Source organism: Syngnathus floridae, chromosome 2, assembly GCF_059516105.1.
Source record: "Syngnathus floridae isolate MCC-2025c chromosome 2, RoL_Sflo_1.0, whole genome shotgun sequence".
In the NCBI taxonomy this organism is placed as follows: domain Eukaryota; kingdom Metazoa; phylum Chordata; class Actinopteri; order Syngnathiformes; family Syngnathidae; genus Syngnathus; species Syngnathus floridae.
The window spans coordinates 16,059,546-16,080,577 of NC_142414.1; the positions used below are offsets into that span (position 1 = coordinate 16,059,546).

The 21,032-nt window shown below is 42.6% G+C and overlaps 1 protein-coding gene across 4 annotated transcripts in view; it reads left to right on the top strand.

Annotated features, from left to right (window-relative positions):
• The first annotated feature begins 840 nt into the window (after nucleotides 1–840).
• LOC148402176 (signal peptide, CUB and EGF-like domain-containing protein 3) overlaps nucleotides 841–21,032 on the top strand; it is a 60,323-nt gene continuing 40,131 nt past the window's right edge. For all 4 annotated transcript variants that reach the window (XM_088363223.1, XM_088363230.1, XM_088363206.1 and 1 more), the window contains exons 1-3: nucleotides 841–1,200; nucleotides 14,342–14,464; nucleotides 16,622–16,747. In XM_088363223.1, the coding sequence (XP_088219349.1) occupies nucleotides 1,101–1,200; nucleotides 14,342–14,464; nucleotides 16,622–16,747 (349 nt within the window). In that variant the 5' untranslated portion in view covers nucleotides 841–1,100. The remainder of the gene's footprint in view (nucleotides 1,201–14,341; nucleotides 14,465–16,621; nucleotides 16,748–21,032) is intronic.

A 21,032-nucleotide genomic window follows, 5' to 3' on the forward strand; every position in this document is an offset into this window, starting at 1 on the left:
CAGTGGTCTGGAGGCCCAAAGTACTGAAAAGTAAACTTTATCTTGAATCCTCCCAACTTGCTAACTCCTCACATGTTGCTAATACCACGTGTCGTTTGGGCCCAAATGTGCGCTGTTGCTTTCTGGCAGGGCAATGTGACAGTTGAGCTTCATCTCCTCATTACACAGATAAGATGGTATTTATCAAGGTTCTGGAACCTGATGACGCAGAACGAAATTGCTTTTGGTGATTATCTAAAGCTTTCATCACTGTTTCTGTAAACAATTACTGATTGTTCACCTGAGGAATTAATTCACCTTGATCTGGATTTTTAACAGCTGGAACTGTTTCAGCATAGTAAACCAATTACAGCGGGACTTTTTGGGGTAATTAAATAATTCCCCCCATGGGCATTGTCTCAGATAATGTAGAGGTTAAGTAGGTCCCTCACTCTCTCTCCCTCTCTCTCTCTCTCTCTCTGTCTGTCTGTCTGTCTGTCTGTCTGTCTGTCTGACTGCTTTTTCTCATGTGCAATCATTAAGGGACACGCACGCACCAAAAGCCATGCAAGTAAGCAGCACCTGCATGAAGCTTGTCGATGAAAAGAAAAAGAATGCAAAGATCTTGCGCAGATGAGGAAAGGAAGAGCCCGTAGTGCATCGCAGACGCCTCTCTCCTCCCCTTTTCTTGCAAAGTCCGTCGCACGGCTCCATCTCTCTCTCTCTCTCTCTCTCTCTCTCTCTCTCTCTCTCTCTCTCTCTCTCTCTCTCTCTCTCTCTCTCTCTCTCTCTCTCTCTCTCTCTCTCTCTCTCTCTCTCTTAAAATGACATCGGTCTGCCTCGAAACATGATAACAGATAAGCCTCCCTGCGCTCCGCGTTGTCGGACAGTCCGCAATGACGCCAACTTGAAACTAAAATAAACGGGTTTAATACATTTATCAATCAATCAATAAATAAAGAAATATATTCATTTAAGAAAAAGGAGGGTTGCCCTGGATCCTGGTCCACGCGCGCCCACGAGGAATAACAACAGGAGAATTCCGTGGCGCGCACACGCTCCGCCGTGCTCCCGCACCTCGTCGATCTTGGCTAAAGTGCTCAACTGCAGGCAAAGTGAGCATGTATGTGCACGGTTTGATACGAGCTAGCCTTGGATTTGTTGGCTTCTGCCTGGTCGCCTTTGTCCAACAGTCCGCTTCAGGAAGTAAAACCAGCCAAGGTAAGTTGTCACCTCCTGCACTTCTGATCTAAGTGCAGCTTTTGGGTTTTTAGTGTTGTTGTTTGTGCAGCGTGTCCCTTTAAACAAATGTGTTTGCTGCATGGCTAATGACGGGCATTTAAGCGCGCTTCCCACTGAGCACTTTAAAGTGTGTTTGTAAGACCCATTTCAAAGCATTTTATTCAGAAATGCAGGAAGCACGCGTGGAGTTCAAGCAGTCGACTCCCCTCTTTTGCGGTCACTTGGAGTCATCAGACAGTCGCTTCAACTCAAATGAAGTTTGCTGTCACTCCAGTGCTTGACTTTGATCTTGAGCGGTGTGAGCAGTTATGTTTCATAGGCCTGCAGGTACTTACTGCGAGACTAGCGGGAGGCATTTGTCACAGTCCAGACAAGTATTTGACACCTGGCTGTAACGCACACACGCAGGAGCCTGTGAGTGTCAGACAGTGCAGCTACAGTGCCGAGCTGCCCCTGCCGCCTGCCCTCTTGCTCCCTTGTCCTGTGAGAAATGCTCCAGAGCACACAAGCGGCCCGGGGCTCAATCCCCTCGATTCCCGACACCTTGCGCGGAACAACGAGGCACAGTATTCCACAGCGATCCCCGTCCCGCCCGGCCCCCTCGTCACTTCATGTTCCCACAATACAAAATGCCAAGCCGGGCCTGCCAGAAAGTATTTGCATGCAAAGAAAGACACATAATGGTTTGTGTGCGAGTGTTGATTGTGGGTTGGTGATGTTTCACACACACACAAAAAGACATCTCTCGCGCAGTCGACAAGGCAAAAAAAAAAAAAAAAAGGGGGGGTGGGTGACTATTTTGCACTCTGGGTGGTCTGCCCCCCTCCACTTGTGGGAAAACTCAATATTTACATTTTGCTATTAGAACTACTTTTTCCTCACTTTATTCTCCACAACATCAGACACGCTGCCTCGTAGAGAGGACTATATGTGAAATGGCGTGCACCTGTTTGTGGGTCACCAGTGAGCGGCCACCGAAAAGGCCTCGGGGCCACTTACCGAGAGCATTGTGCGGCCTCTCGGCGCCTGAACCGAAAAAACCCACTTTGCTCGACATCGGTGCCAATGACGAGTCGACAAGCTGGAAAGAAATGCACAATTTGTCATCTCAACACTTACTCAAGGTAGATGTGTGCGTGACAAGCGTCTTTGTCTTTTGTCATTGTCAGACTAATCGTGGCACTTCAGACATAAGTCATTACTCAGAGGGGTGGGAAGCGGTGCAGTGGAATGAGGGCGGGAGAACTTGAGGATGTGATGGAGAGGATGACAAAGAAGAGGAGAATGGAGCAGAAAGCGGAGAGATTAAGTGTGCCAAGAGGAGCGGCCGCATGGCGGCAAAGGCTGGAGGAGAGCCGCAGACGTCGCGGCAAATCACTTTCCTCGCAGGCAGGCAGTCAAGAGCGCTTCGCTAATGCGGCGGCACCAAGGCAACGGTTGGTGTGGGCCTGACATGTTGCTGTGCTTGGCTGTGTTGGTGTAACCTCTGCTCCAGGGCCTGGGGGTCTAAAGACACAGGGCCGCCCGAGTGGGGAGGAAGGCCACGTCTCGGTCCGCTCGCACTGTGGGAACCGGGCGGCCTTGGCAATATGAGACCCCGAGTGACGGGGCTGCTTACCTAGAGATGCTGCCGACCTCCCTCCACTCTGGAGAGGAGACGAGAGAGTGAGGGAGAGAGAGCGTGAGGGAGGGGAGCCCACCCGAGCCCACCCACCCCCGACATTCACTTTCCTTTTTCACCCAACTCTTGCTTTGTTTGCTTTGTCTTCGCTTCCTTTCCTTTGCATTTAATGAAGTAGCGCCGCTTTTCCTACTCGGCCATAGGGAAGCCCAGCGCTATACGAACACACGCACACACAAATGCACACACCACAAACCAAGCCATTCAGAGTTTTGCATATCAAAAAGGGTTGGGACTAAGCGCTTTTGACACTAAAATATACAAATATTTATTGCATTTGGAAATTGGAAAGTTTGGGAAAGTAAATGAAGAAAGTAGCAGAAGTTCATGTTTTAATTATGTTGTAAAGAAAAAAAAGAAAAGAAAAAAATGGTGAAAGGTACCAAAGTTCACAATTTGATTTGTACCATACGTATGTTGGCATCCTTTCTTGAGCTAGTGTGACATCTAAAAGGCAGAGCAAGTAATTGGTCAAGAGAGAATGAAGAAGACATAATGCATCTTTTCTCAAAGAAGCCACGTCCACCTACCTAACCGACACCCTTGTGGTCTGTGAAACAGAAAATCAAAAGACACAAAAAGAAAGTGGGCAGCGGGGTTCACGGAAGGAAAAAAAGATTTTGGTCTTGTCCTCTCATCATCTGTGTATTTTGTCCAGTAGCCAGCGACGCTCCTGCAGAGGTGTTGGCTGAGTTGTTTGACTTTCTCCCTCAAAGGCAGCATGTGCCTTGAAAACAAGACAATGAAAAAGTCTGCCTGCCAAGTTGAGTAGCCAAATCTCAGTAGGTTCGCAAATATTAGATTAGAATTGATTTATGAATGGGATTTGTTTTCATTTTGCCCTGAGGACAAGCCTTGAATCCTTTTCAGGGTCTGCTTCGGAATTTTGTTAAGTATTGTTTTAAATTACGGCCTCCACAACTTGGCCTTATAGGGCCACCATTAAAGTTGTTTCCTAAAAGTTGTTCTTCTTGGAAAAAAACAAGTTTCCTTTTGTGAAAACTATCTTGATACCTGCTGGAAAGTTCTTCTCATTTGGATTCTGTCTGGCTTCTTGGAATTGTCAGCTACGCAATTATTTCCCAGCCATGCTCACCCACCCCACTCTCTAATTGCCAAATTCAACCAGTTGAGCATCCTAACCTTTAGATAGCCTTCATTTAAAACAAAGTGTTGTCTGGTCACAAGAAGCTCACCTTAGTCTGTGTCTGCCTCTGCAGGCAGCTCTCATTCGTTCGGCCATGACGAATGGGGTCGAGGGGATCGATTCGGCGTGGCTTCAGGCACTCGGCAAACGCGGCCACAAAGCATCTGCTTGCCAAACGGTCAAGAGCACCGTACGTGTTGTTACACAGCAGCCGACGGAGCACCGAGATGATTATCTTGCCATTACTTGAGTGGTGAACACATTCGATTGCAATTCTGTCCAAGAGCGATGCTGGATGACTCACGGTGAATTTTTGATCAGTGGGTGTGAGGGTGTTTGGCAGCGATGAGTGATTGTAGGTTGGCTATAAATGATTGCACTTCGCAGGCACAAGTGCTCCCACTCTCGCAAATGAGCCTCCTTTATGGAGAAGGTTTTTTTTTTTTTTTTTTTTTGATACCGTGACGTTTTTTTGAATTGTGCAGTGTGAGCAATGAGCTCCATGTTTGCAGGCGCCACCAAGTATTTATTGTCTGTCATTCACTTTTCTCTTAAAGGTGGAATGGTTAAGCGTGACATTTTCCTCTTTGCAAGCTCATGTTAAGATGCAGTCCTGAAGCTATCTGAGTTTTATACTGTAATGGAAATTGCATATTTGATTAAATTAATCACTCGGGGTAACAATTATTTTTCTTATTATCAGCTGCTTATTTAAATGTAAGAGCTGGGACAGCTGCATTAGCATTTTGCAATTTTGTATTACCTTGTACAAAAACAATAAAAAATTTGGTCCGTCCCAATTATGGCTACTATTTTTATTGCCATGGTGACAAGTGTCATTCGCCTACTCATTTTGTCTGTATTGTCCTGGATGTTTTAAAAAAACAAACAACCTGGAGCAAAAATAGTTGGCAGATAATTGCAATGTGTTTGACAGCACGTCAATGGGCGAGGTGGCACTGTCCAGCTTTAACGCTGTCTGCCCGCCATTTCACCAACAAACCGGGGGAAAAGTGCCCCGAAGCTTGAGTGAGAATATCCTTGCACAATTGAAGCACATTATGAAGTGTCGGATGTGTCATGCAATTCACATGAGTTCTTGCAATGTGAGTTACGCACTTAAGGCCACTTTATCCTACTTTTTAAAATCTGTTACAACAATCTGATCGGTGAAGACAATCTAATATTTATCACCAAAGACTTTGAATATAAAGGTAAAGTCAAAACAATTTCAGTAGTTATTATTAATAATATTCTTCAACATTTACCTTTTGATGATTTCACTTTCCTTCCCATTTACTTTCATTTATTTCCAGAAAAGTCCATTTGAGCCAATTCACGACAAAAGAAAGTGCAATCCTTTATCTTTAACCGATTCTTACAAACTGCAGCTCGTTTTATTCAATGTACAAATGTCTTTCGAATGATATTCTCTAATTTGATATGGAGGTGGTTTGATTTTTTTTTTTGTGTAACTTACCTGCATCGTGTAATTTATTATGATCTCAGGTTTTGAACTGTTGCGATACTGGTTTGACCGCTGCGTGCAAGTCTGATGTTGCTTACCGTGGTCCAAGGAATGTTCAGGGAGTTTGTGTGAATGTCACGCATGAAAAAGTTAGAGGGAACATTGATTCAGTACAAACTTTACTGCTCATTAAAACGAATAGACATTGATTATTCCCAGACAGAACGTCATAACATAGTTTTGTTGGTGTTGAGCCAGTGCAGTCGTTGGCTTCACTCCGTTAGTTTCAGCTTGAACTTGGTTAGTTAATTCGAGTAACAACACCAATATAAATGAACTGAAAAAAAATAACATACAATATAAAGACTAGCAGAAGAGTGTTTACTTATGCAAGTCAATAATTTCAAAATAGAAGACAAGGCGTCCTGTTCTTGCTTCTTAGGGGAATTTACCAAACCACTAAAATGTGATTTAAGACTTTGCATCCTGATTAGTTTGTCCGCTGTTTCAGCTTTTGATAGTTGTTGTAAATCAAAATTGTTTCACATTGCTCAGGGACAATACAGACAAGTATGCTTGGTACTTCCCAGGGCAATTCTGATTGAAAATTTACACCTAAAAGTCCGCTAAAGAGACAGCTTGTTAGCTCAAAAAGACATGCATTCCAAAATTTGGGGACAATAGACTGCAAGGCTCTATCATGTTTAGCTTTTGTGTCGGGGACACTAAGTAAAAGGCAGTTAATAGACCACAGTGACCTAACAGGATGATCAAATGACACCAAATCCACAAAGTATGGAGGATTCTGTCTATTGAGGTCTGTGGGAGTGAACATTTTGTACTGCATCCGAAAATGAAGAGGGAGCCCGTGCGAGGACGACAGTGACTGGCGTCAGTGAGGGAGGGAGCGCAGAAAGCATTCAAACTAGCTTGTTTGTTTGTGGAGCTTTAATCTGAACAAGATGTTCCAAATGAGGCCTGGGATGCGTCTCTGCAGTGCGGCATTGCGGTTGAAATGACAGAAGTCACTCCCCTTGCTTCCATCTTCTTCTCACCCCGTCAGTGGCCTTTGTCCTGCACGCAGATGCGACGGCGTGCTGACAGCATCGCTGTCGGGGGGAGGATGGAGGTGGTGGCTGAAGGCTCTCTGTCTCCTCAAGTCTGAAACTCACCTCCAAAACACCCCATCTCCCCTCCGACCCCACCAGCGCTTACTGAGGAATCACTCTGCCGCTCTTCAGCCAGCTGCAGCAGATCATTAATCCTCGAAACCCCCCCCTCAATCCTCCCGCCTCCCTCCACCGCAAAGCCCACATTTGTTTTTTCTGTTACTAACTGATGGGACATGTTGAGGATCTCTCAGAAATATGAGTGGGACTGTCATCTTCGTAGGCCCTCGTCATACTCCTGTCACGTGCGGGCTGAATAACATAGCCGTGTCGCTCTTTGCACGATGAATCGGGGACGGCTGGGGGGGTCAAAGAGGGACGTCATTAGGCCAGTCTTGTAGTGGTCAGTGATGTTTGAGGGGGTTGGGGTCACAGAGAGCCTTGTTTACAGACTGCGTGTGTTTACATTCCTGACGGCGAGCGCCAACTTTACTGTTGGAAGTGAAAGGAAATGCTTTTATTCTGCTGAGTAATGGAAAATCCAAGCCAATACATCAAGGAGTCCACATGAAAAAGAAAGAGCAAAGTTATTTATTTGGTGGGTTCTCACCAGTGCATTCAAGGCACAGAGGGGTGGGGGGAGTGAGAGGGGTCATTAGAAATGAATTTGAGGTCCTCAATGGACATAGGCATGGGAAAAAAGCTGAGCCACCTTCTATATATTGAGCTCTTCTGTACATCTCGCAGGACATGAAGGCAACATGGACAAGGAACAAAAATGTGGGCTGTGGTCTTGTTCTTTGTCCATCTTGCTAGTCATTTTTTTTTTGACTGGCCACAATATAGGCAAGATATGCTTCTGAAATTACACACCAATACATTTTACAATTTAAACTCATTCACTGCCAGCACAGTTCAAATATCAAAATCAAACATAAATGTGACAGTTGACACAAACACAAAAGTCAAACATAAAAAGTCACATTTTGGTGAATTTAATATGTTTTCAAAAACCTATACTTTTGGTCAGTCCTGACGTGTAATATTGATCAATCAAAAGTGTTAAACATGGCTTGTTTTTTTTCCGTCATCCAATGCTAATGCCATTTTTCGGGGCCTCTTGACAAGTAATGATTTTGGAGATAAGAGGATTCCGTCCAACACCAGCAATGTATGACATATTGGGAGAAGATGGGATGTGGCAAATGGCTGATTGAGCACCAACGCCTCTTTCACTCATCATTAATCATTTTCATTCAATATTCACTGTGACCGGGAACATTTTGCTTAAACTTTCATTAATGAATGATTCAATTCATATGGTGTAATAAAACTGCAATGAAATGATTAATCATTTAGTTCTTGAGCAACTATTAAGAAACTTAGATAATATCTCTCATTAGCAAAGCTAACAAAAAATAAACGAGCTCTCACACATTTTATGTGACATAATTTAATAACACTGACAGTTTTCTAATATTAATTCCAACAGTTCAATTAGTTCATCTTATTTTTTTCTTACAAGTAAAAGGATTAAAAGCAATATTTCTCCAGTTCTTCAATGTTCCCTTATTTAAAGCGACTGCCGCTCTTTGACAAACACCATTAAGCACTTAATACGTCGCTGTAAACAGATGTTTGTTAATTGTTCCATCTCGCAAGTTCTAAACGAGGGGCCCATTCAGTCATTTCCAGGCCACCGAACCTTTCATTTCAAAAGTCCGCTTCACAACTCACACAGAGACGCATTCACTTTACGTATAACTGGCTTGGACAGGAACAAACTAAAAATATCACACTTTTGCTGTAATTGCTATGTTGCCATCTTTCTAGTTGGTACCGTAGCTGGCTAAAGTGACCGCCAGTGAATGTAATGACTGTGTGCAGGCAGGGAGAGTGTCATGTCAGTTAACTCCTGTTGTATAAATATAAGGTGTACAGCTGGACTAACTACCACCCTGCAGCCATATAAAATAAACTGCATGGGCCAAGGATTTATTAAGGAGCACACGTGCCATGGAGGGTGAACATTCCTTTGCATGTTACAAATGAATTTTGCACCACTCCGGCTGCAAACTGCTTGTATTCAGTAATTCAGTACATACATAAGGTCTTCTAAAAAAAATTTGTTGTCGTGCCATTTTTATTTTTTTAATATTAGCTTAATTGTTGCAATAAATGTTTTCCATATGGAGCTGGTCTGAGGTCTGTTAGGACCGCATGCCAAAATGAAAGGCACAAGGAAAAAAATAGGCACAAGGACCAGATTCTCGGTAGAGGTTTAAAATTTCAGAGATGCAGTGAGTTCATTTATTGTAATGTAACCTTCAAAGGCTTTTGATGAACAGGTCCTTTGCATTTTCCAACATCTTCCGGAGTCCTTGGAACTTTCCTCAGAAATTCAAAAACCCTTATTATGAAATCAAACAGTAAGATGGCACTGAAGACCTTCCCAAAAATAAATAAAATGAGATCAGCACCATATTAAACCTCTAAAATATGCATTGATGTAAAAAAAAAAAGATTCATTGATAAACTGTAGTTAAACAAAATTATTAGTACTTCATTTTCAATATTTGGTGAAAAGTTAGAAAAAGTTACAGATCTAAAAATAAAAATATCTTTTGATAGTAAAAAGAGTTTGAGTGAATTGTTCCAGCCTTAGCTTTTTTTTTTTCTATGACATACTGTATGTCTTCATTTGCCATTACTCACTAGTTTCATATCAGCAAATATCAGACAACTTTGCCTAGATGTCAATCTTAGTACAGTATCTAAGGAAAATAGTGTCTGTCATTGCCATGGCAACCACGGATAACCTCCTTTAGTTGTCTAAGATTGGTGGACCAGTCAAGACACATCAAGAAAGGCAAGTGCATTTATTAGTTTGACTTTTGAACATGTCTCTTATGTACTAGCTATCTATTTACTGCATTGTGGAGCAGAACCAAATTGTCAGCCTGGCCTTTTATTGAATCAAAAGTGAGTCTATAGAGCGATTGGCAGCAGTTGCATCTGGGGCAGCGCCAGGAGGTCACAAAACATCAAACAGCGTACAGTCTTTCAGAGTTACCAGTGTTTGGTTGCAAAGTGACCTGCAGGCAATTACCACAGGCGCCACACCGCGGGTTGTCCACACTGCACCCCCCACCACCCCCGGCGAAATAAATCTCTCTGAATTGCCATCAACACGTTCTAACGCCAGTGTGTCTGAAAGTGGTGAAATGCTTCTGTTCAGGCTTGACATCATCAACCCGGTCATGAGACGGCTAAACATGCTGACCTGGCGCGAACACCGCTAGTGAGAGCAACCGGATAACCGGTTGGAAATGTGCCAGGTCAGAGCACAAGGATCAACTATGAACCCAACTATGTAACTCTAAAAGTGAACTGGCATGTTCTTCTTTATTTTTTCTTCATGGTTGGTGGACATAAGCAGGGAGGGCTGGGAGGTGTTTGATCACCGTTTTCTTGAACGCAAAAGGATCAGTCAGCGGTGGTGATTCCTAAACATTTAGAGTGTGTGAAGGATGAGTGTAAATATTCCGAATGGAAGCAGTTGATATTTTTATTCACAAGGCTGGCCGGACAACCAACAGTGTGGCCCTTCATTAGCTCAAGGCAATCGAGACCGGAGTGGGGTGGAGCGGAGCGAGATGCTAAATTTTGTGTCCGTGCTGATGTCTGCATTTAATCAAACCGTTTCGCTGCTCCGTTTGTCTTCGCAGCTTAAAAATCACCCCCCCCCCCAAAAAAAATACACTTAGGCCTGATTCAAGTCGTCGTCTTCCTTACGTTGTGCCTGCTGAAGCCACTCAGAAAAAAGTTTGGGGTTCAAATCTGTTTCATCTTTGACCTTTCTGTGTGGGCTTTGCTCAGCCCGTTTCACTTTAAATTGTCCGAAAGTATGACTGTTTCCGGTGAATGGTCCAGATTGTACCCCACTTCTCACCCAAAGTCAGCTAGCATGCGTATCTGGCCTTGACCCTGATGCACTGTGCAGGTGTATTACAGTTCTTGCGTAATTATGTGCAGCAAAGCAAACCCGAGAACACCTTGTTTGCAGTTGACCTCCACCCTTACTCCCTAGCTACGAGAAGCTCATGGGAGCTCAAATGTGTGTGCATCTGGCCCGTATTTCAAGTCTATCTTATGCACCAGAAGGAAAGGTGAAGGCTTTGGGGAGGGAGGGTTGGGGGTAGGTTGTGTGGTGGGTGTTGGCAGATTTGGCTGCAAAGCAAGCAGCAATGGTCTGAGCGCTCAAAGTAAACATTGCCCTATGTTTGAACTGCACACCTACGAGTCCCTACAATTCTCCCACACACTCGCGCTCTCCCTTCCGCGTCCTATTCCAACTAACACCCCCCTCTACTTTGCTTCTTATCCCAGGCCTTCTAATAAATCAGAGAGGAAAAGCAAATCTGACAAGATCTCACCTCCGTAGCGAGCAGCTTATAGCAGGAGTTGAATGTGGTCATAACCAGGGTTGGGCGGGTTCATTCAAAAATGTTCTGGAATTCAAAATGTTTCAGAAGATACACTTGGATCAGATCCAGGAGAACAAGCAGTTATATAGTTCATAAACCCCAATGAAAAAACTTTGACGATCATCCAAACATTCTTTTGTAAGTTCCACTTTGTTGACTCGGGAATATTCAGTGTAGAGTCAATGTAGTGCCCCAGGCAACATTTTATAAGGCGTCCCGCTTCATCGACGATTTATCTAGGCTTACAAAACAAGTCACATTTTTTGTTTTAACATTGTCTTGGATTCATAAGATTTCTAAATTGTTCCGAATCTTTTTATTTTCATATAACATTTAAGTGCAGATCACCGATAATTCTGTTAAATTTGTTTGTCACAGCTCGTTCCTTCAAACTAAAACTAATTAGTTTGAAATGTGCTAAAACAAGGAGAGCTTTGGTGTCCTCATGGAAAATATGTTCTCTGGTGGAGACTATTTCAACTAAATGTCATTGGGTTTTCCCCCTACAGCCCTTTCTTCTTTGGTATTTTGTGTGTGTTTTGACTTTGTTTATTCGCCCTTGTCCCAACGCATTGGCTTCATCCTCCGCTGGCCTAACTTGTTCCCAACAAGTATGATTCCTCAACACAAAAGAATGAAAGAAACTCACTGGGAAAACCCAATCTTTTAATCTTGGGCATGAGTCAATTACCAGAGCGGCATTACTAAGCAAGCGGCATTTGGGTTTCAGACTGCACCGAAGTATTGTATATGTATTGACTCTGACATGTTTATTTCCTTGCCAAAGCAATTTGGAGCATATGCAACTTTTGTTGTCCATTGGAATGTTTTTATTCATGGGTACATACTTGCAAACAATAACGTGTCAGACCATGATCCAAGTCCGTGTGACTGGCATTACTGTGTTTATTTCCGTTTGTGTAGCTAACACCAAAGGCAACGGGGTAGTCGTGTATTTGCTTGGCTTCCCAGCCTGCTCATTTTGGTAAGTTTCGTGTCACTGCAAAAAAAAAAAAAAAAAAATTTGTGTTTTGGCTGGTGGTTGGCATTTCCTTTGGTGACAGATTTGAAGAAATATGCAGCGGTATGACAAATTTCCCATTTGTCATTGATTAGAAGGGGATTTTTTTCCGCCTATAATTTCTACATAGTTACATTTTCCACCGGTTTTAGGTGGTTTCACCAAATGAAGTTTTTTTTTTTTTTTTTTATATACAACGCCCAAAATATTCCAGTAGTCTGTTTCGTAACATAGATTGTTGGAGTATTGTCACAACCACATTAAATCAAATTTAATCTCTTCTTTAAATGTTTGAATACAAGCCAAAGGGCTTCCTCGCAGAAAACTTGGGAAATTAAATGTATTGATCTAATGGGAACATTATAAGCAGGATATCTGAACGCCGGCAGTGATGTCTGCTGAGAAATATGGACGGCCATTAATTTGGTTAAAAAAGTGGAGATGTTTTTGACCTCTGAAATGCTTGACAATGTTAGAAGATGATGAAGATGAGGAGTCAGTGTGAAACAGGTGGAAAAGTGAAAGCTCATTTACCATTGTCCAGTGATTTAGCTAAAATGACATACGAGATGATTTAGTCGCTCGCCATCCCCAAGGCTACAACACCGGAGATGTTGAAATCTTCACACATACTATAAATCATTACTGCAACTGGGGGAGCTTCTGCAATTCTAAATGGCCAAAGGAAACTTGGCAGGAATGGAGCCACGACCACCCCGACTGCATACCGAATTCCATTTTCGCACAGTACTCCAAAATGTTTTTAGACAATAAAGTCCTGATGACAGGAACGCTTCGCTTACTTGAACACCGTACATCGTTACAGTCAATCATTTAATCTGCGGAATAATTAAGGTGATTAATCCCTAATAAAATAAATCTTCTGGTCTGCAGTGAGCTGTAACAGGGCGTCTGAAGACATTGTTCTGCCATTAAATTCTAACCTTGGAGCTCAATGTTCTTGCTGAAATAAAACCGAGTTTATGAAACTTTCATGGCAAAAACTTTGATGTTCTTCCCATTGCAGTTGCAAACCAAATGGATCATGGAACTGCTCCAGTTTATGATTACGATCACACAAGTATTGTTAGAGCGCTCATCTCCATAGCGGCCCTCGTGTCCTCCAGGAATAGGCAACGTGCTAAGCGTGAGGGTTTATGTTGCAGGTCATTTCCCAGTGGGATCAGCTGACTCCTGCAGAGCACTTGTGATAAGAGTGGATATTGGAAGCTATGTAAACCTTATTAAACTGCCCTTCCCCTCTGTGCCGAGGGGTAATCCTCAACACCTGGGTTAGTTAGCTAGGATTTGGCTGGATTAGGGTTTCCGTAAAGGCTGACCAGACCGTGCGTTTGTTTGAATCCATTTCCTTGCTTATCTTTTCACATTCTCACCCGAATTATTCAGACGAGAGTAATTAACACTTAAAACGGAATACTTCAATTGAAGTCACAGAGAAATGTCAAAAGTTTGTTTTATATTTCATTAGAGTCACACGGTGTTTACGTGTAAATCCACACGTGTTAAAAAAATAAAAACATATAAGACCGCAGTTACTGGTTTAGGTGGCGAATTGATTTATCACATGGTTAAAGGCCAACTTCTGTTTGGTTTTTAGTGAATATATTATTTTTTGATTGTGGGTTTTGGCGTTTTATGGTCTTTGGTCCAGTTTTCAGAAATCTAAACAAAACACCTAAAGTGAATGGGCATTACCCTGCATGCTAAATGCTCACACACGTACTTGCTAATTGATATCCTATTGAACTGTGAATGGTATGTAAACTCATGAATTTTTAGTCCCACATCCCATTGACAGCATTTGCACGAGCATTAGCATTTCCCATTAGCAGCAGTTGACATCAAATGGCCTCAATGACGTTTGTTGTTTTTTGTTTCTGTTTATGCTGAATTCAAAAATGTTTTGTTATAGTCCCAGAAAAAGTCAGTTACTACATGCTACATTTTCATTGAGTTTGAATGTGATTGGCAGAAATGTCACAAATAAAAAAAGTGTTCTCTCCTCTTTCTGTGCTATACAACCTTTTGAAAGAGAAGCGCGTCACTTCCATCAATGCAGATTGAGCCCGTCTTCATTTTAGCTCTTTGCTTTACTTTGCGTTTTACGAGTCAAAGTCAATTGAGGTTTACATGGATTTTCTTTTCTGTGGTCGGATCAATTTCACAACCTCTTTCTTTCTTCCTAGATGTGGACGAGTGCGCAGAAGCACTCGACAACTGCAGCATCGATGCCATCTGCCAGAATACTCTGAAATCCTACAAGTGCATCTGCAAGTCGGGCTATAAAGGAGATGGCAAACATTGTGAAGGTAAAAGATTCTGAATGAATTTTCACACACACACACACTTACGGTTAAGAGGCGCAACATTCTGTGGGTCCTTTTAGGACCATGGAGAAAGGTTACTCTCAAAGACGTCCACCTAATGTTGATTTTGCTTTATCACTTTGAAAACATTTCCACTTGAATTGATAAGAGCTTCTGCTGCACTCGGCGTTAGCCGTGAGACCGAAGAGAAACGAGCGAACGAGAAGTGGCCAGGGGATGAGAAAAGCCAGTTGCCAAGTATTACTTTATGACCAGACGAAATGAAGCAGTAAATTTCCTATACACATGTTGGAGAGAATTAAGACTGCGGCCGAGGCACAGCCAAGCAGTCAGGGTTATTTCCAGCAGGGTTTTTGAAGACTTTGCTCCCTCCTAAACTCAAACACTCTGGATCAGTATATTCCACAAATCTTATTTGTGTTATTACAAAGCCATAATCACAATGTTTTCTTTTTTATTACTGGTTGGGTGACGTCCATGACTTTTTGCCTGTTGGCCCTTCAAGATTGATTTGTGAAGCTTTGCTTGTGCAATGTTCAGAGTGCATCAATCAGGGGATTAGGGTTAGCGGACAGTTTGAAAATATTGTTTTTGCAAAGCAAGTACAATGATAAGGTAATTGGGTTCAGTTTCTTTTTCCAAGTTGTATTATTGTTATGTTATTAGACACATAATAAATATTAGTTACTTGACTCACCGGTGTCGAGAAGATACCCATTACTTGTACGATTTCTTGTCTTATTGAATTGTATTTAAGGTGCTAGTCACGATACACTTAAATGAAAGAAAACAAGGTCGTCTAATTTTTTTTCTCCCATGCCAGGAAATGTTGTTTCGTGCCATGCTTGATCAATACACAAACTTTGAAGCCTTGGCTTAACCATCAAATGCAAGTGGTTCGATGGCTTTTCCGGGTGCGTGGTCAAAGTGTACTCAACTCGTGCAATCTGAGCATTGAGTGACAACTGCAGACACTCCGATAGCGGCAGATTTATGCACAAGGTGCATACACACTTAAAGGGCACGGGGGTGAAAGTGATGAAGTGTCTTTCACGGTTATTTAGGACATTAGTCATCTCATTAGCAAATGCGCCACTGAAAATTATAATCAAAATGATCATTATTGATTTCATAATGTTCACTACTTGTGTGTTATGCATCGAGGGTAAAATGCATTAGATGTATTTTTTTTTTCAAAAGTTAATCCATCAATATGCGTATGCGTCATCTGAGGGGGGTTCTAAGTTTGTTTGCAAAATATATACATGATGGCGGAGCTAGGATTTTTTTTCCTTGGGTGTGGCATGGCCAAGAATATCACAAGGGGTCAGCAAATAAATATAAAAATACAAACCTTCCAAACACATTTGGAGGGGAGTGTACTTACTCTGTATAATTGTGAGCCACATCTTACTGTTGTAATTTAGTCAGCCAAATGTTTTTGCATGTTCCTGGGTAAAAGACAAATTGGCAAGTGATGGGTGAATTTGTGCTGAGCTTGGCAAATGGCGCTGATGTGTGGGAAGAAGAGACGCGGGGAGCAAAGTGTGTTCCTTTGTCTCGGTCCCGTCCCTCCGCTGTCAAGTCTAATTAAGCCTTGAGAGCGGCAGCCTCAAAGTGAAGCTGAACGACCAGGATCATAGGGCCTAAATGGGCCAGCAAGTGCTGAGTGGATGTGCACAGTGTTCGCAATCCATCGTGTCCTGGGCTTCTCAGTGGGGCCCCGCGGCCATCATCATAACCATTACGGACAGCCTCACTCTCGCTGTCAAACCAATCTGTGATCTTTCTGTAAACGTCAGCCTGCACTCCGTTTTTATGTGACACGTTTTTTTGCTGTTTGCACTTGTGAACTTACTTTCGGCTGTTAATGGTTTTTTAGTATGCACCATTTTTTCCTATGTATCATTGACATCATGAATAATAATGTACAATTTGAATTGTAAATAAATAAATAAACAAACAAACCACTAACTACTTTGAAATGATTGTTTGGTAGTGTTGCGGTAATTGTATATATTTAGCAGCCACTCCTGCTTCCTCAATGGCCCACTTATTAACTGGAACATGACAAGTTTGCACCATAAGTACCTGCTTTAACGCCAATTCATTTGTTGTTGTTGTTGTTTTGTTTTGCAGATGTTGACGAGTGTGCGACCGAATACAATGGTGGCTGTGTCCATGAGTGCATCAACATTCCGGGAAATTACAGGTGCACATGCTATGATGGCTTCCGCTTGGCACATGATGGGCACAATTGTCTAGGTGAGTGTGTGAGTGAGTGTGTGCGTGTGAGTGTATGAGTGAGGGTTTGTGATTGTGTGTATATCTTTGAATTCTTTCCTCCCAGTTTTTTCTGCAAGTGAATTGTCGAAGTTATGCAAGAAAACCTTGTCATATATAGATTAGAGGTATGAGTAGGTTACATACAGCATCTGCAAGTCACAAGGAAGTCTCAAATCAAAATCTTCTAGTCTAAACTTACTGTGGCAAAAATCAATCAGTACGTCAAAGCTGATTTGTTTTAATGGATGCCACTGGTTTTGATGCCACGTTTAGTCCTCGTTTGGATCAATGCTGACGTTGTCTGCGGTGCTTCAAATCGGAGTATTGAGAAGCATGCAAATCAACCACTTTGTGCTCACTGTTAATATGTAGAGACATTTAAGCGGGTGTCTGTCTAAGAAGCAAAGGTTAGCGAGGATTTGCGCATGGCCTGAAAGTTGATTTTTTTTTTTATTAAAAAAAAAAGAAAAAAATGATCAGGGTCCGTTAAAGGTCACAAACAGTTGCAAGGATGTTCGCCAGACATTCGCCAACAGTTTTAATAGTCCTCAACGTTCTTTTTTTTGTGGCAAATGAAAAAAATCTTTGCGACAATAAAAACTGTTTGCAACCGTTTGTGACTGTTTGCAACCTTTAAGGAACCCTGATGAAATACCAACATTCGCTTTGTGCACTAACGCCTCGTGGCTCAGTGAGATACGGTCTTTACCCACATTAATGCATACATTCACTGCTTTTCATGTCACATCACAAATGCTAATAAATGCCCCAAGGCTCTTATTTCAATGCTTGCATGACGTATTGGAAATTTCCTCATTTCACAAACCATGCAATTTTCTAGTCTAGTTTCAGGAAAGAAATTCTGCTCTTTTTAATTAGCCTGACAAAAAGAGAGTGAATTTTTGAAGGGCCTGACCCTGAGTTCAGATCTCTGAGTGTGCCACTGGGTCAAGTACTCTCCCATGGTTTGATATTTCACCAGTGCGTTGAGCAAATTAGCCACACTGAAAATAGTATTTTAAAAGTCTATCAAATAATGTGTCTCCTTTAGCTAAACATAGACATCACCCTTGCTTTCGAGCTATCCACCCGACCTATACCCTTTTATCCAATGCAAGTGCACTCAAAAGCTCCTTCGTCATGCTTTTAGTTTTCTCATCACATTGGTGTGGAAATGTAACCAGCTCTACGATAGAGCTCACATTCAGTTAAAACCGTTACCCGTTTATTCATGGAGAGTCCGCTTTTATCTGCAGACACACAAAGTAGCACAATGACATAAACCTCATCAATCATTTCGTTAAAGTGCATTGATGCCAGCATTAATGTACCTTTAAATGAAAAACACCTGCATCTCCTTGGTTTGATCATAAATGAGAACGGTGGCAAATTAGTCGTGTATAACGACATCCTGCAAATATCTGAATTTTGTCGTTCCGATTTGTGCTGCGAAGTAAAAGACATCTGGCATCGTGTATGAAGCTCACTGGCGGCAGAGCCAGAAAGAAGTTCAATGGGTTCTTCCTCGGCTCGTTGAATGCTCCGCACCTCTACAAAGAAGCCTGTTGCCCTCCTCTTCAACGGAGGTTACCAATTGTGACTGTGAGAGGCTGCCATGGCTTTCTTTTACTCAGTCAGGCTTTCCCTCGCTTGTTCCCCTCTCGGCGTATCTCACTTAGATCTGCAGTGCAGGGCTATTTTCCAAGCCATTTAGAAAGTACATCCAGTTGCGAGTGGATCATTTGATGTGCTCAGCTCCTGACTTGCGTGCAGGTGTGTAATTGCCCAAAAATGGTTGTATGAAGGTTATATCAAACTGTTTTATTTACCAGTCGTTTTGATATAGTTTACGCCCGTAAATCAGGCGCCATCAAATTGTGTTAAATGTTGTATGTCAACATTGTCAATAACAATTGTCCATTATTTTCTTTATAAAGATAGGATTTCATACACCTCCTGTATTGGATGTATGACCAACTGGACACCCATTGAAAATATCTTCATTAGCTGGGACCTTTCTCGGGTGAAGAGCCTTGACTGCTCACCCACCATTAATGCACAACCATAATGTTGTGGCTTGTCGGTATGTACGTCTGTAGCTTCCAAGTCCTTCTATTATCTTGAGACATGAAAGGATTCTTAGAATGACTCCTTCTACAAAATTCCAAGGCAGCAACCCTCAACGCAAACCTACAAAGAGAGGGAGAGGGAAATTCACCTCAAGGCCCCAACTTGGTCTTTCAGGTTTAAGCTTCTTTTTGGCCCCAAAGTAAAGGTTAGTCCCTCTTGGCCCTGGAGTGGCGCACCTAAGCAGCTGGTTCCCAGACAGGGTCAGATCGGCCCTCAGAGCCCTTAAAGACCAGATGTGCCCAAGGCTGCGGAGCAGTAGACGTTCTCTTGAGCCTTAAAAGTTCATGTTGAGTTCAGAATCCTAAATTGTTAAGGTGATTCTTTGTTTGTTTTTCGGAGGTTGTATGGAAGTGGTAATCATGCGCATAACTTGCAGCTTTCGTCCTCTAAGGCTTCTTTGTGATACTGTCAACCCAGGGACGTCTCCTTCGTTACATTTTTTTTTTGCGTGTGTGCGCGTTGCGGCACGTGCCACATGACTCCTTGTAATTGCATGTGTTGGCAGCATAATGGCACTGGGCGGTGGCAGAAGGCGGCGGAGCGTGAAGCAGAACGCTGCCTTGTGTGCCTCAACAGAGACGCTGTGGTTTCTGAGGTCTCTGCTGTCTGCCCTAAGCCTCACAAAGATGTCAAGAAGTCAGCTAGGTGGAAGCAATGCAATATCACGCTGCTTCTGTCGACATGGAGTGAGATGTCACTCACTGTATACGTATAATTAGCCCGCAGTGAGATTTTTGTAGCCTCTCCAGCTTCCCTCAGAAATAAGAAGCAACGTGGCATTCTAGAGCCTGATTACATCTTTTATAACCATCATGCCCATTTGCTGGTGGAGGTGAGGGACGGATGGTAGTTAATCACCACATGGCCAAGCTGTAAAGGATTTTTAGAGTCTTAGGAAAAACAGAGGAATCAATGTCAATTTAATCCAAAACACACATCCCCTTTACAATGAAAACCAGATGCAGGAAGTCTATTAGTTCCCCACTGTAGCACCGCCGTCCCCACTTAGTATGACCTATGCATCTTGGACGAGGTCCTTTTGGAAACCCAAGTACATGTCATTATCACTGCGGTTTTCTACAGTAACTTGTCGGCTGAACATTTGCGATAATACTATTTCTAGTTTGAAAACAGGAACATGTTTGACAAGCCTGCCGTAAAAGATAAATCACGATCACCACATTGTTTACTTGCTTCTCTGCTTTGTCAGACGACACATTGCTCCCTCTTTTCAAAGAACTGATTTAAGGCTCCACCCATGGACTGTGTTCCTTTTGATTCTTGTTGACTTACACTGATTTGGTTTGTATTGATTCAGTAGAGCTCAATTCCCTTTGCAATCTATAGGGAAATGAATGGCCTTTTACTTTAACCTCCCCAAAGTCATAACATGATCCATAACACAAAAGCAATGTCATTATGGCTTTGGTGCATCAACAGCTTTGGAGTATCGGTTTTGAGAAGGTTGCATGAATTAACCCTGCTAAGTGATTAGATTTTTGCCAATTATTGTAAAAGTCATAATTGTATTGTGTTGCAATTTTGCAAACGCTGCTAGATGTAAAGAATGAAGTGAATCCTTTCTGTCACCCGATTAGCGGTAACTTCAATCCCAAATCTTGTAATCCTCAAAGATTATTACCCAAGGGGAAGTTTCAGATGGATGCATTGATCGCGTTAGCCAATGAGTCACCAAAGAGTATTCCAGTTGCTCTGTTAAATGCAATTCCTTTAATTATGTTGTGAATCAATCACGCGCTGTTGCTGACTGTTTGTGCAATGGGGTTGACCTTGGCGGCACAGTAGTTAAGTGGTTTACACATCCGCCTCACTGTTCTGAGGTTGGAGGGTTGAATCCAGGGTGGATTCCGGTTGGGGCAAGAGTAGAGTCTCCACAGCTCGTAGGAAAGGAAGCGTAGCGATGTGTTAAGTAAGGTGCAGATTTGAAATTGGTGCGCTAGCCGACTCCTGAGGATTATATCAACAAACAGCTTTCTCTATTCTTAGTGTTGTTCATTCCTATCCACCGTGAAATGAACAATTCCAGCTGAGCCTATTGGCAGAGAAGCTTGAAAGGAAACTCAAGCCCGAGACAGGGTTTAGCCATGTAAACGTCAAACAGCCTGGTAACCAT